General features: G+C 36.0%; 1 protein-coding gene across 1 annotated transcript in view; it reads left to right on the forward strand.

Annotated features, from left to right (window-relative positions):
* Positions 1-15,478, forward strand: part of WWOX (WW domain containing oxidoreductase) — a 1,184,703-nt gene that overhangs the window by 403,674 nt on the left and 765,551 nt on the right. Inside the window, exon 8 of the mRNA XM_044663258.1 lies at positions 5,853-6,117. Within this exon, the coding sequence (XP_044519193.1) occupies positions 5,853-6,117 (265 nt within the window). The remainder of the gene's footprint in view (positions 1-5,852; positions 6,118-15,478) is intronic.

Below are 15,478 nucleotides of genomic sequence, written 5' to 3' on the forward strand. Positions count from 1 at the left end.
ACCTTTATCACTCCCAAACACAGGGGCTTAGGGTATAAATGACACATTGCAGCTAGATTTACTTTTGCCATTTAAAATTTATGACGGCTGAAATGAAAGAAGTGGGAGAAAATGCTGGTAATAATCCTCCCTTGTGTTAAAAGACATGAAACATCTAATAATTAGGTGGTAACAAAATCTGTACATCCTTATCTTTGTGAATCACACCAGGTTTGTTAAAGAAAGTAGAATAGCCTTGCTCCAAAATGAGGGAGGCTACTGTGGGGCAGGCCAGATAGCTCAGGAAATAAATCTGCCAACTCCAATCACTTGCCAGATGTGGAGGGCACAATGGGAGATGTTTAAATGAGCTGTTATTTAATGGGAGATTATGTTGAATTGTCAGCTGCTTGCTTCCCTTTGTAAATTTGGTTCTCAAATGGTATTTCACACGACATCTTTGTTCTTTTCTTAACTCTAATGTATCTCTTTTTTTCCTTACCTTGGAGATCCAAATCTTAATTTCTTACAGCTGAGGAACTTGGAGAATTATCCTTGGTTTACAAATTAGCTCAGCTAGTATTTGTAGAAGGAATATGTGGCCAGAAGCACTACCATATAATGATTGATATTAATTGAACATTTTGATTTCTGTTTTCCAAAAACACATTTCCTGTATCCAAACGTGCCAATGTGCTTAACATTGTCCTGAGCAGTGTCTTTTAGTAATGATATCAGTATTATATTATAATCTCAGGAGTTTACATCTCCACAATGAAGTAGGCAGTGTTAGTATTCTTACCCTCATTTTAAAGATGGAGAATCTGATGCTCAGAATGATGTGGTCACTTGCCAATGGTCCTACAGTGTTTTTAGCTGAAATACTGGAGCTGGAACTTTCAATTTATGACTCTTAGGCCAGGGCTTTTTCCAAGGCCCCATAATTAAACTCCATCATGATTTCACAGACTTTATTGCAATTGTGTTTAACTGATTGTTCATTTATAGGATTTGTGACATTGTTTCTAGGACATTGTCTTCTGTAGCATCATTTTGACTGATGTCCTGACAATGACCCAGTTAAAGTCATTAAGCTAAGTATTCATGTACTTTGAAAAAAAAGTGCTTAAATTCTCTCTCTCTCTCTCTCTCTCTCTCTCTCTCTCTCTCTCTCTCTCTCTCTCTCTCCTTCCCTTTTCTCCTTTTCCCTGTCTCCCTCCACCTTTCTTTCTTTCCCTCCCACTACCTTTCCAGCTAGCAAGAACAAATATGTACATACACTGTCTTATTCTGTGAAAGTACTTATTCAATGACTTGTGAACCCAGAGCCTTAAACCATATAAAACAGAAGTGTTGATATCTAATTACCTCTATAAACCTTGGCTGAATCTTGTCATTGGAGTCAAGACCCCCCGTTAGGGGAAAAATAAAGTCCTATGTTTGCAGAAAATATTATACTAAACTGCCCCAAGGCAAAATATTTATAGGCCTTCCCCAGTTGTTCACTATATTTTAGTGACTTCTCAGAAATCAGTGCAAGTAAATTGTTTCTGAATATCTTAAATACTTTCTATTAAAATGAGAACTTACTTGTGGAAAATTTTCAAATAACAATTAAAATAGAATGGAAAATAGTACAAGCTGAAAACTCTTCTAACAGCTAGCTATAGCTGGGTTAAAAAACACACACGTTCATTCACACATAGGGAATTTAGAGCACTATTCAGCACTATCTTTTGAATAGAGTTGCTTTTGTCTACCTGGGATCCAAGGATCCAACCCAGTCATTTTAGTCAAGTGCTTTAAACATCAATTTAATGTCAAAAGGAATGATGCACTTTGAACATTGAGATAGAAATAAGCTGATATTCCCTTTAAAATCAGATTTAAACAGTTACCCAAGAGTCAGAGGCCCTTGCCTGATCCACTAGATTGGAGGATAGAATTATTGAAACTTGGTAGGCAGTTTTCTTTCTAACCAGGAAGAGAAATGCAGATATTACCTAGTTCTTGCTTAGTTACTTTATCAGCCTTGGACCTGCCTGGTTGACTGTGTTGTTTTTGGGGAAGCCTGGCACATCTTCTGGACACTGAAAATCTTCTCCTCTTTTTCCTCCTATTCCAGCTTAAATTCTAATGGGGAAAGATAATATATCAAAGGGTTAGGGGTGTCCTTTGTGAGGGGCATAGTAGAGAAAGGCCCAGTGTGCAGTCTTGAGAGGAATGGGCACATGACTCAATAGCACCTCCTTACATGAAGGTCCTAGCACGAACTTCCAGTTAGACAGAGGAAGGGATGCTTCTGAGGTGGGAATTCTAAGGCTGAAGTGATTTTACAGGAAGAAGAGAGTATAATCACAGATGAGCATGGAAAAGCTCAGGGCAGTATATTTTCTACTAGACCATATCACACTTTATTTGGTAATTGTCATTTACACACACACACACACGGTTTTAAAAGCTAAGGAATCATAGTATGTGGAGCTGAAAAGAGATCATCTTGTCCCATGATATCTTTTCACAGTTGAGAAAATGGCCGAGAGATTAAGTGATTTACCCCAAGTTACACAAGTGGTCAAAAATTAGATGGTCAATAAAGAAGACAATCATTCATAAGATAAGAGGAATGAACAAGCATACGCATATCCAGAGTCAATTGTTAGCTTGTATTTTTATCACCGTTAGTATGGGGTCAATTGGACTAAGCCTAGATCAAGTGAGTCATGTGGTATTATTGAAGTTTTATTTCCACATCAGTGAGCAGGAAGGAATGTTGTCATCTTTAGAGGTTTTAGGTTATCACTTTCCCATTTACCTAATAAAGGGAGGGGTCCAAGTTGTGCTTAGAGAGCAAAGTAAAGAAATCTGTTGGAAGTCAGAGGAGATTCAGAAATGCATTGCCCCATAGAGAACTTAAGAGACTTTAAAAATAATGGTTAATTTTGCAGTTTTGTTTTTGGATCCCCTTGGCATTAATCCCCTAATGCTAAGCCAATAGATATGTTGTCAGACTTGCAAAACAGGATTGATAATATTTCCTGAACCCTTGAGTAGCAGTACAGAGATCTAATTTTGATCCCTAGCACTTGCCACTAACTGGCTGACTTTGGTCAAATCTCTTATTGTTTCAGAATTACATATTCCTCATCTGTACAAAGAAGGAGGACTAGACAGTGTATGAAGTCCTTACTATCAATCTGTCAATTTACATAAATGCTTATTAGTATAATTTTCTGATTCTTTCATGTTCTCTTTAATACTTGGATGTACTTAAGTAGAAGAGACAATTTGGCTATCTTCTGTCTTAGGTGCCTAGATAAAGAAGTATAATTGTTTCCCAGAGATTTTGGCCATAGCATCAGAAAACTAATGAGTTGGCATTAAATTTAGTGGAATGAAAGTTCTTTGGTATTTGTTTGTCTGCCTCAGTGTATGTTTAATAAATTCTCACTATGTCGAATTGAACTCTTGATGACTTAGAGTTGATGAAGTTTCTGACTCTGACCTTTCCTTGATCTAGAGCTTCCAGGTTATTTCTTATCATAAAAGAGATTTCTTGAGTTGGGTTCTAGCAAATTGTTATTTCAGTTTTCAAATCAACTTTGATGTTTTCATCAAACTATTTTTTCCTTCTCTTGAAAGGCTTGTATCCGAAGAAAATGCTATTTTGTCATATTCATTTTGTCTTTTGCTTTGGATTGCCTAAATGATGCTCTAGAAAATTCTTGAGCATTTTAAAATTATCTTTCTGTGCTCTGCAAAGGAAAATTTAATTTTATGAAGCCAAATTGGAAGGAGCTCTAAGCAGAGCCTAGACCATCCCAGAAATTCCTTTTGTTAGTGTAAATTTCTTTAGGACCTTCTGTACTTTGTTGTTATTAAAAGGGGGGAGCAGAGAAAAGAAACAAACAGCTGGTGTTTAATGACTCTGTCAGACCCAATTATAAAACATCAACTAGTTACTTTGATTTGTGTCCCATCCTGCCATGGGGGTACTTAAGAACATTATACTCTGCCAGAACTCATTTGGGCTTTGTTTACATTTATCTTTTAAATGCATAAGACTATTGATGGCATGTTACCAAGGGTCTAACCCCTCTATAATCATTAATTTTTAATCTCAAAAAGAGTCTACAAGGCAGCAAGACTCATCTCTGTTTACTTGGATGCTCAAACTAAAATATACAGTGCTGTAGCCCTGGATAAAATAATCCAAAGAAACCCAGTCAAAGGTTAGGAATGTGATATCTTTCTCCTTTCAAAATGACACTCATTTAATATTCTTTTTTCACTTAATTTAATTATCCTTGAACTTCTTGTTCATGGTTTGAAAAACATTTTTCCTTGCTTCTACATGTTAAAGATAGCTATATATGTGAATGATAGCTTACGAAGAATCTGTCAGATCTTTGGATATGATTGGATTGGGTTTTTCAATTTAAATGATTTTGGTGGAGATTCAGTTTTTTTTAGTCATAAAAATAACAGTGGTTTCAGTCCCTTCAAAAAAAAATTACAGATTATAACATTTATCTCACAACTCTAAAATCGCTGTATAATGCTGTGGAAAGAACAATAGATTCTAGGTTGGAGGACCTGAGTTTGAATCTAGACTGATACTTTCTGTCTTTATAACCTCATGCCTGTTCCTCAGTTTTTTCTGTAAAATATAAGGTGTGAGAAGATCTCTAAGGTTTCTTTTAGCTCCCAGTTCTGTTTCTCTGAGAGGAAGGTCCAAGCACAAGGAGTGCTAGCTTTGTTTTTTTTTTTATGTACAACTTCTTTTCATCTTCTTTTATTTTTAAAATTTTTAAATTTTATCATCATGCAAAACACACTTTCATATTGGTCATTGTCATAAGAACACACTCATGCATAACCAAAACTCTAAAATAAAATGATAAATACATTGATGTGAAAGAGTATGCTTTGATCTGCATCCATCTGTCTCCAACATTCCTACTCATTTAAGAGCAGGAAAACGCACTTCAGAGGGGTGTTCAAGTAGCTAGTAAGGTAAAAAAGATAAAACCACAGCCTGTGCCTTTTGCAAAAGTGAGCTAGTAAATATTTAACAGCTATCTGAAAATTTCACAACACATTTAAAAATCTAATCTCTTTTATTAACAATTTCTCAATGATTTTCTTAATTCTAGATAATCAACAAAAGAATAAATTAGGCCCTGATTTGTAGTTTGCCGACTTCTTTTCTTCTTTTTTTTAAACCTTCTTTTTCTGAGAATAATATATATATATATTGGTTTCAAGGCAGAAAGGGCTTGGCAATGCATTGAGTTTAAGTGACTTGCCCAGAGTCACACTGCTAGAAAGTATCTAAGTATCTAAGGGTAGATTTGAACCTAGGTCCTCCCAACTCTAAACCTGGCTCTCAATCCACTAAGCTACCTAGGTACCCCCTAGTTTGCCAGTTTATAAGATATAAAATACTCATGATGAAAATTCAACAGTCACCCCCCCCAGAAGAAACAGACTGTGTTTCCTCCAGTACACTCTTGATTTTGTTTAAGTTCTTCCCATCATACCATGATTTGTATAATATTTAGCTCCTTTTATTATACCATGATAATTTTCCATCCATCTGAGTAAATTTAGTTTTACTTTAATCTTTGTGATATATTTTCGGATATAATAAGGACTTTCTTTTTTTAAAAAAAAAAGCCCTTTCCTTTAAAATATATACAACCATCTGATGTCATGAGTCTGGAACATGCATACTATTGTCTCTTTTGTAGGCAACCATCCATACATGTATTTTACTATGGATTTTAAAGACTTTATGTTGTTTCTATCAAAATAAAATCATAAGGAAGACAGTTTTGCTTGTTATTTAAGTTCTCTTTCCTCCTTTTTAGGTTTACTGATATTAATGATTCCTCAGGCAAACTTGATTTGAGCCTGCTTTCTCCACCTAAGGAAGAGTTCTGGTCCATGCTAGCATACAACCGTTCCAAGCTTTGCAGTATACTCTTCTCTAACGAGCTTCACTGCCGCCTGTCTCCCCATGGGGTCACCTCGAACGCGGTGCATCCTGGCAACATGATGTACTCATCCATTCATCACAACTGGTGGCTGTATACCCTGCTGTTTACCTTGGCCCGGCCTTTCACCAAATCCATGGTAAGGGATCAGCTTGCGCCATCCTCTGCGTCATCCATTTTAACATCACGGGCACGAAGCAACAGAAATCCAGATGTGCATTTTTTCATTGACCTTTTGACTCTCCTAATGATAAATATAACTTTAACAGTAATCACGCTGTCAGATATATGACTGCAATAGGATAGGTTGTGGGAACATATTTAGATATATTTAAGATGAAACTCATTCCTCTAAGGCCTTGTTAAAATGTTGGTTTACAGTATATGGGATTTAAATGTTGGGTTAAGATAGCTGGAAATTTTAATGGAAATGATACAGTATTCCTTTTTCATTGCTGTGTGGCTTATTCAGACATTCTACCAATCTGATTTGATGCCTAGGACATTGGATAATTATGTGTTTTGTGTTGTGTTGAGAAACAAGCATGGCTTTTTTGACTATCACAATATCACTGAGTGTTGTTTTATATTGTAATTGAGAAACCATATTGGCTTTTCTAGATTCTTCATTTAAAGGTCATAAACTTTTCATAGAGAATTAATTAGCTGGAAGAAGAGTATTTTGCTTATTTGGCATGGCAAACACGAATCATTTAGATGACTTGAATAATATCCATTCACAGATATTCAGAAGTGGAAGAGAAGGGCTTGTATAATTTAGATTGTTGCAGATAATAGACTACCTAGTTATATATCTTTACCTCTAAACATCTTATTGAAGTGTTTTGGATTCCTAGAGAAATATGTAACATTCAGTTATTTGTTTAAAATTGTAGAGTACAATTTGTATCAACTGGTGGTAATGATTCCTTTAAATTGAGTTTCACTACTAAACACACAAAAAATAACTGTACCTTAAATATTTTTCCTTACTTATCTTCTCTCTTGTTAGTAATAGAAAATGACTACACATTAGTATTTTTTAGCATATTCACTTTTTTGCTATGAGGTGGAGTCTCCTTTTTGAAAAGCTAATTTTATGAACAATATATCTTACGGTATGCTTAGCAGAATTCAAAGATATACAAATGTGGCTAGTTAAATTTAGTCTTATTTTCTAGGCTGTTTTAAGTTGAAAAACTGGCAGAGATAGTCTGAATGTTGTAACCTCTACTTGAATAGATTGGGGATGTCCCTGGTTTAAGGAAAGGATTTGTTGTTGCTGTTGTGGTGGTGGTGGTGGTGGTGGTGGTAGTGGTCATTGTTGGTTTTGGTCATCAGTGTTTAATCAGTAGAACACTCCATTCTCAGTATTTTAGTCAGCCCAAATATTCTGTATAATGTATTGCAATCGAATATATTTGGATAAATGAGAGAAATGTACATACAAATTTCCTCTGCTGTCATTTTCCCATATAGCAATCATGATGGATCAATTTTCTTATGACATCTTGGCTGTAATAGCATTTTATATTTTGAATAACAGAAATTATTTAATAGGTGTATATATTCAATTTATGATGTAACATTGAGAGGAGTTAGAAACTTGTGAAAAAGTTATACAAAATACTAAGAAACCCTGCTTCTTCAGTATATCCCCCAAATGGTCTAGTAATAGAATAACATTGCCATCCACAGTTAAGCCTGAATTTTTAAGTGATTTTTTTTTTACTAAAGATACAATAAGAGGATATAGGCAATCAGAAAAATAAATAACCTTCAATACATTATGAGTTCAGGAAACAACAGGCAAATATATTCTCTTGAAAATTTCTCAATAAAGAAACTTTAGAAAAAAACAATCCCTTTTTTAGATAGGCGGAGCCATTGCTTCACCAGCACCGGGAACACCAGAATTGATGAAAACTACCAAAATAGATTGAATGGTTTCATTAGCATTGAAACTCTTTGGGAAATAGATTGTGCCCATTCACTCATTCATCTACCAAAAGGCCTCTAGTATGTGTCAGGTACCATTCTGGGCACTGTAGATATAAAGAAAGGGAAAAAAAACCTTTTAATCACAATTCATTTACCTCCTACTTTTATAAATATTTAAATGCATTTTTGGAGTGCATTGGAATGATAGAGTGTTTTTTTCCTCTTTCAGATATAGTTAGAAGTGAATTATTTTATTATTTTGACTACTCTGAAAAGGTTAGGTTTGAAATTTCAGTCATTTTTTTATAAGAAATACAGTACCAGATGTTTGTGACATATTTTTTCCTATCACTACACAATCTTTTTTTCACCGCATATTTGTGTTTGAGTTCCCATTCTGTAAGTTTAAACAAATTTATGTTTTTAGTAAAAGGTAGCATTCCTACTCAGGAATCCAGTTCTTTCCCTCCTGGAAAACTTTAACAGCAATGCCAACAGCCCAAGTGGACAGATTGACATTAGGTAATGATCTGTGACCCAGGACAGATGGAGCCTTGGATTCACTTTCTCTTGACATAAGTGTTGCCACACTCCTTAGGTTCCATCCCGAAGGTCAAGGGACTGGTAAACAGGATGGAATCCTGTGCTAGGGAACCTCGCCTTCGGTTCTCTGGCTCAGCTCCCTCTCTTAAGTATTAAACAGCAGTATTCTAATATCAACCTTTTTTTTAATTTGCTGTGACTTGCTGTGACGAGGGTGATTTTAGTTACAGTAATTAGGTCACCCTTCATGGAGTCAGGCTATTTTAAGTGCCTCTTTAAGGAATATTGTTGCAGATCAGTAATTTTACAATTGGATGTTCTTGTGCAACTTTATTAAATGTAATCTGTCTTTTAAATGTTGCTCTTTTACAGTTATACATTTCTAATTGTTGCTGTAAATGCATTATCACTTTGAAATTAATTACTTTTTCCATTGTGGCCTCCTGCAGTATAATAATCACTAATAAGAAACTTGTATGGATTAATTCTAAATGTAGCGACCCCTACTGACTAATCAGTATTTTGGTTGACCTCCTGCTCTTGTTACGAGTTAACATGATGACTCCAGCAGATAGATTGCTGGAAGAAAGATTTAATTCTTAGTTGTATTTTCTTTCTTTTGATTAAACAAAGGGTAACGTAGATATATTCTTTTATTTTAGAAAATTGTAAGGAAGTGATTCACTTTTCTTTTTTTCTTTTTCTGTCACCTTTTGATTTTTATATTATTATAATTTTTCCCCTTCAGATTACACATTAATACAGTCTTGTGATATAGAATTTACTTTTCAACTAGAGTTGAAAGGTCCTTGGAGGTCATCATCTCCCAAACACTATCTAAAGCACACATTTTTTCTATGATGTTTCAACAATCTAAGATGATTCTGCTTGAATAATTTCATTAAAAGGAAACCCATTTCCTTTTAAGTCATCTAATTCCAGTTAGATATAGCTCTAAATGTTTGGAAGTTTTTCTTTTGAACCCACTTTTGTTTAATTGTTCAGTTGTATCTGTATGTGGACCATAGTGTCCATGGGGTTTTGGGGAAAATATCACCAGTAGTTTTTCATTTACTTCTCCAAAGATTAGGACAAACAGATTAAGTGATTTACTCAGGGCCACAGGGTCTGAGATCAAATTTGAACTCAGGTCTTTCTGACTCCATCAGTGCTTATCCATTTAGCCATCTAGATTCTTCTAGCTGCATACCTTTTACCTTAGTCTTAATTCAGTCCCCTGAGACCAGGTATGGTAAGTTTTAATTCCTTTCATATATGATAACCTTTCAGATATTTGTTGTTGGTATTTTCTTCTTCAGTTTAAACATCTGGATTTTCTGCAAAGTACACTCACTGAGGGGAGGAGGGGAAGGAAGTATGGGAGGGAGCAGCTAAGTGGTTCAGTGGATAGAGAGTCGTCTAGAGATGAGATGTCCTGGGTTCAAATTTGGCCTCAGACACTTCCTAGCCTTGTGACCCTGGGCAAGTCACTTCACCCCCTTTGCCTGGCCCTTACCGCTCTTCTGCTTTGGAACCTATGCACAGTATTGATTCTAAGATAGAAGGTAAGGATTTGGGGGTGGGGATAAAGTTAACTCACCTAACATGATTTTGAGGACCCTCATCATTCTGTTCCTCTAGATTCCCTATTTCTTACCGTTGTTCTTCCTTAAATGTCACACTCCAGACTGGAGTGAGGCTGCCAGGCTCTGTAGGAGCCCTTGAGGTAGCCTATCCCTTGCTTTGGAGCCTTCACTTCAGTGTTCCGAGAGCCCAACACCACCCTCCTCCTAGTCCTCCAGAACTCCAGACTGGACCTGGATGTACTTTCAGTCACGTCTTTAAGTCAATCTGCCAATCAGTGCTATTAAACTCCTATTCAGGGCTATTCGGGGCTCCTGCATCCCTGCGACCTCAGTAACCCCTGGCAACAGATACAGATAAAGGGAAGGAAGAGAGCCCCAGATCATGTGAGAATTCAGGATTTGTTGCCTTGGCTTTCTGTGTGGGTCTACAGTGACTCCTGCCCTGAGGGTGCTTCGGAGCATATAAAGGCTGACACGGAGCCCGTCACATGCCCGCTCTAGAATTTCTTGCGACCAAATATTTTTGTTGGCGGATGGAAGCAGAGAGAATAGCTCGTGTTAGGCCAGCAAGAGCTTAGCAGATGTTTTAGGGAACTAAATTTTCAAATCCCTTTACATTAAAATCGGCTTCAGTTTGTAGAAGTTTGGAGACTATTGAGTTACGTTTCCTGGAGCTGTGTAAAGCCAGCCATTGTACTCAAGTTTTAACAGATGTGCTGTTTTTTTTTAAATGGATGGGAATAAAACACTGATTCTGTTGCAGTCATAAATTATAACTAGAAAAGCAGACTGTCATTCTGTTAACCTTCCATGGCCAAATTGGGATAATTTTGCCCTTGAATGACCTGCTTGGTTTGGATTTATATTTTAAAATTCTAAATAAATGGAGTTCTTAAAGGTTTTTTTTATTTACATTTTTGAAATTGTCATTTTTCTCTGAAAATATCTTAAGCCAACTATGCAACAGAAGATATGAATAATGACAATTAGTGATTTTGTTTTAATGCAATGAATCAACATATCCTGAAGAAGAGTTAACAGAGTATAGGACCATTTCTGTTTGTTGGTTGGAGGAGACCGAAAATGCTTATAATCAGTCTGAAAGAGCAGTCAGTTGAGCTACCTCACCTGTTTTCCTGTCTTCCAAATGCCCTCTATGTATTACCAAAATGAAACCATGGTTTATCTCCATAGAATTCTAGTGATCAGTACCAAATCATAAGGCATGTCAGGCTCTTGTTGGTAACATTTTATACTTTCCCTGTAATTAGGAAATCTCGCTTCCTTTCCCATTCTCCAGTCCCAATCCTACAGTGTACTTTTTCAAAAACATCCCTTCACATCCCATTTCCACTTCTTTGTATTAACTGTCCCACATCCCTGGAATGCTTCTCCTCCAGACAGAACTCAAGCGCTGTTTTCTATATGAAACTTTTATTTAATCCTCCAAAGTGGTACTATCCCTCCTTCCCATACTCTATAGCATTTAACTGCTGCATATGTGTGTAGAGTCACTTTACATTTATGTAATATATATTTATAGATGTACTTGCTCTCTCCCTATTAGAATGTAAGTTCCTTAAGACCAGTATGCATTGTTTTTATTCTTTGTACTATTATCCCAAGTACCTAACACAATTCCTAGTATATAGTGATACTTAATAGATGTTTGTTGCTTGGGTGGCCTTTGCATGACAAGTGTATTCTTTGTTCTTGAATGTTGCAGTTTGGTCTGATTGTCTTTGGTTTTTTAAAATGGTGATTGACATATTTGGCATCCCATTCTATATTCATGGACAGCCAGTAGGAAAATAGATGATGTGGACTTTCTTTATATTATAAAATTTTTAAATAATATTGAAACAGAAATTGAAATGAATATATTTTTTAAAATCTCCTTTTCTCTTTTGTTTCACTTTGAGGATTTCTATAATTGCTTGCCTCTTTTTTGAGACAAACTGTATTGTGGTCTTTCTCACCATATTTTGTTATTTATTTTCTCATTGGAAGTTCAAGTATCTCATTTGCTCTTTAGTCTCTTCCTCTCTTAGCACATCCTTCTTTCCAGTGATTTTTAGCCTTCTCAGAATTTAGGTATTGGATGCTAGCCCTATTAAATAGATGTCAGAAGCTTATGTTGCCCCTTTCGGATGTTGCTGAGATGTTTCTTCTATGAACATTGATTTCTGTATCACTTACTGTAAAAGTCAATTTTCCCCTGTGAGGTTTAGGATAACATTTTCCTAGTGACAAGAGAGAGGTCTCAACTCCAGTACTATATGAATTGTTCTAAAATCGATTTTGTGTATCTATCCCCAGACTGATTTGACTAAAACCAAGAAATATTTTGTACATAGTTTTGAATTTACTGGCCTAGAACTCAGGAATCATATGTTTAGTTAAACTTTGTTACTCACTTGTTTTGTGATTTTGGGCAAGCCATGTCCCTTTCCCTGGATTGCAGTTTCTTCATCTCTAGAATAAGGGACTTGGCCTGTGGCGTCTTCTAGTCCTGGGGTGACCAGGCTTTTCTGCAGAGCAATGAAAATCAGAGGATACTGGTGGTATTTATACTCTTTCAGTAAATAGAAAAAATCGGATGTAGCACCTAGTTTGCACAGAAAAATTAGTTAAAAGCTCAGAACCTTCACCCTAGGTAAACTTTCCCTAACTTGCTACCTGTCATCTCCTCTTTGTCTCTGGATATGGTCTCTTGCTATTCCTAGATCTCTACTCTTGGGTGCCATTTTTCAGGAGTCTTTTCCTCCTAAATTGACTTGGTCTTGAAAAGTTGATTTTAGGTTGTTGTTAGAGGTGGTGGTAGTTTTCCCTTTTTTGTTTGTTTCTGTGAAACATGTGTATATTAGAGTTTTGCATGAATTGAAACAGCAGTTCTTTAAGCACCTACGATCACTTCTATTTTATAGTCAGGTTTTGGAGGAAAACTTTAGTGAAGGAGAAATACTTCATTAAAGTAATAATAATAATTACAATTTTCATAATGGGTAAGGTTTACAAAGAACTAACATCATAACATATACCTATGAGTCAGATAGTGAAGATATTATCATCACCTTATAAGGCCGTCCTCCTATATGGATCAGAAAGCTGGAGAGTGACGAGCGCTAACACCAACAATCTCCAGGTCTTTGTTAATAGATGTCTACGCCACATCTTGAACATCAGATGGCCTGAAAAGATCTCCAATGCTAGTCTCTGGGAAAGAACAATCCAGTACCCCATTAGTCAGGACATAAAGAAACGTAAGTGGAGATGGATAGGACATACACTACGAAAACTGGAAGACAACGTAGCCAGACAAGCATTGAGCTGGAACCCACCAGGGAGGAGGAAAGTCGGAAGACCAAAACAGACCTGGCGAAGATCTGCTGAAAATGAAACAAAAACAGTCGGGATGACATGGGCCCAGCTGGGGGAAGTTGCCCAGAACAGAGTCTGCTGGCGTGAGATGGTTGAAGCCCTATGTTCTTAGGGAGTCAATAGGAATAACTATAGATAAGAGAATTAAAGATCAGAGAAGTTAAGGCATTTAACTTAGGTGACACAGCAAGTGTTAGAGTCATGAGGCCAGATCTTCTCAGTCCAAACCCAATTAGAATTTCTATGTCTCTCTGCCCCAGGTTTGTAGAAAAGGCTATGTATTTACAAGCACCAACCACAATTGCCAACAATTGCATATGTTATTTAGATTATATAGGCTTTTTTGGAACTATGAAAGCTCCTAGAGTGGCTCCACAGTATCTAATTAATTCACCTGAGACTTGGTCATCATAACTTGAACACCTATTTTTTTCTTATGGGAGAGTGATTTGTGAGCAGTTGATGTGATTTATAATTAAATTTTAAAGTTCCTTAAGTTTATTCAAGTAGCAATATTGAGATTAATACTCGTCACTGTATAAATTCAATTTCTCATTGTCAGTGGATGTCAATCAATCTATCAGACACTGTGTTAGGCCCTGTGCTAACTTTTTAGAATACAAACATAAGCAAAAAAAAAAAAAACATAAGAAAAAAAACATAAGCTTCCTTAAGAAGCTTAAATAATTATGAGAAAGACAATACATAAAACAAAACTGAAAGGGAGTGAAAGCAGGAATGCCTAATGGAGAAATCCAGAGGAGTATAGGCCGATGAGAAATGAAGAAGTAACTGGCCTGGGTACTCTCTTTAAATGAAGGTCCTGGGAAGAGCTGTCCAGTCCAATAAAAGGGAAGGGTCCTCAGGGTAGGTGGTAATTCTGTGGTATGAGTTTCAGGGTTGAAATGATCTTCCAGCATGAAGTGGTTTCTTGATAGAGAAGTTTGGAGGAGTGAAGCCTAATGAGAAAATGCTCATAGAGATGGTATATAAAATAGGAGGTTTATTATATTCTCAATATACTGAAGTAGTTTTTGTGTCCCGTCATTCTCTAATGCATTATTTATGTCTTTGCTTCTTTCCTGTCCCTGTTTGCAGTTTCCTTCTTCAATTCTCCCTCCCTCAAGTTACCCTCTGCTTCCACTGGGTACTAGACATATAAAACGTACCTACTTTGTTGGCTTGTATTTATGGACCCATGTCTTATAACCGGAGATAAGATTTAGTCTTTTAATAAGAAAGCATATGAAAAAGAATTTTTAAAAAATTGAAGATTATGTTTTCAAAGTCCAAATATTTATTTTCATAATAGAATGTTCCCATGTCAATGTATCACTTAAAACCTTTCCTCATAGGGGATATTATGCAGTTTTGGTTGGAATTTTAGACTTTAGCCAGAAACTCTTTTCTTCTTTCATAATGATACAATCCTCAATACTTTCAAGATCAGGAGGTGTACTTCTTTTTGCCAATTCAAATTATAACCATTTCCAGTCTCTTCTTAGAAGTCTAGGATTTTCTTAAAAACGAGTTGACCATATTTTAAGACTTCCATCTCTATGACAACTTCTTTTTTATTTTTGAGTTGGTATAATATTTCTAAAGTTTTGTCATTGATTTGAATTCTTATAGATAGGATTTCAATTTCATAAGTGTGGCTACTCCAGTTGAGCAGAGTTTATCTGACTCATGCTTCCATAGACAGTCTTCTTGAGTTGTTATAGCAAAACATAATTTATCATAGGGGTTCCAAATTCCTAGTGTTAACCCTGTCAATACTTAACTAAGCTGGGAGTCAAAAGACAGACAATAAGCTCCTTGTCCCATGTGTATCATTTCACTTAAATTTTCTGTTCCTTAATTTCATTATCTGTAAAGTAATAATATCAGGCTAGATGATCACTAATGTCCTTTCTAGCTTTAAATCTTATGATTTTATGTTCTTTTGTTACTTGGATTTCACTCTGCCCAAGTTTTCATTCTGCTAGCAAAACCCTTGAAATCCTTTGGATATCATGAGTATGACTGGAGGAGGAGAAAAGTAGAAAA

The sequence above is a fragment of the Gracilinanus agilis genome, chromosome 2 (genome assembly GCF_016433145.1).
Source record: "Gracilinanus agilis isolate LMUSP501 chromosome 2, AgileGrace, whole genome shotgun sequence".
NCBI classification, from domain to species: Eukaryota; Metazoa; Chordata; class Mammalia; order Didelphimorphia; family Didelphidae; genus Gracilinanus; species Gracilinanus agilis.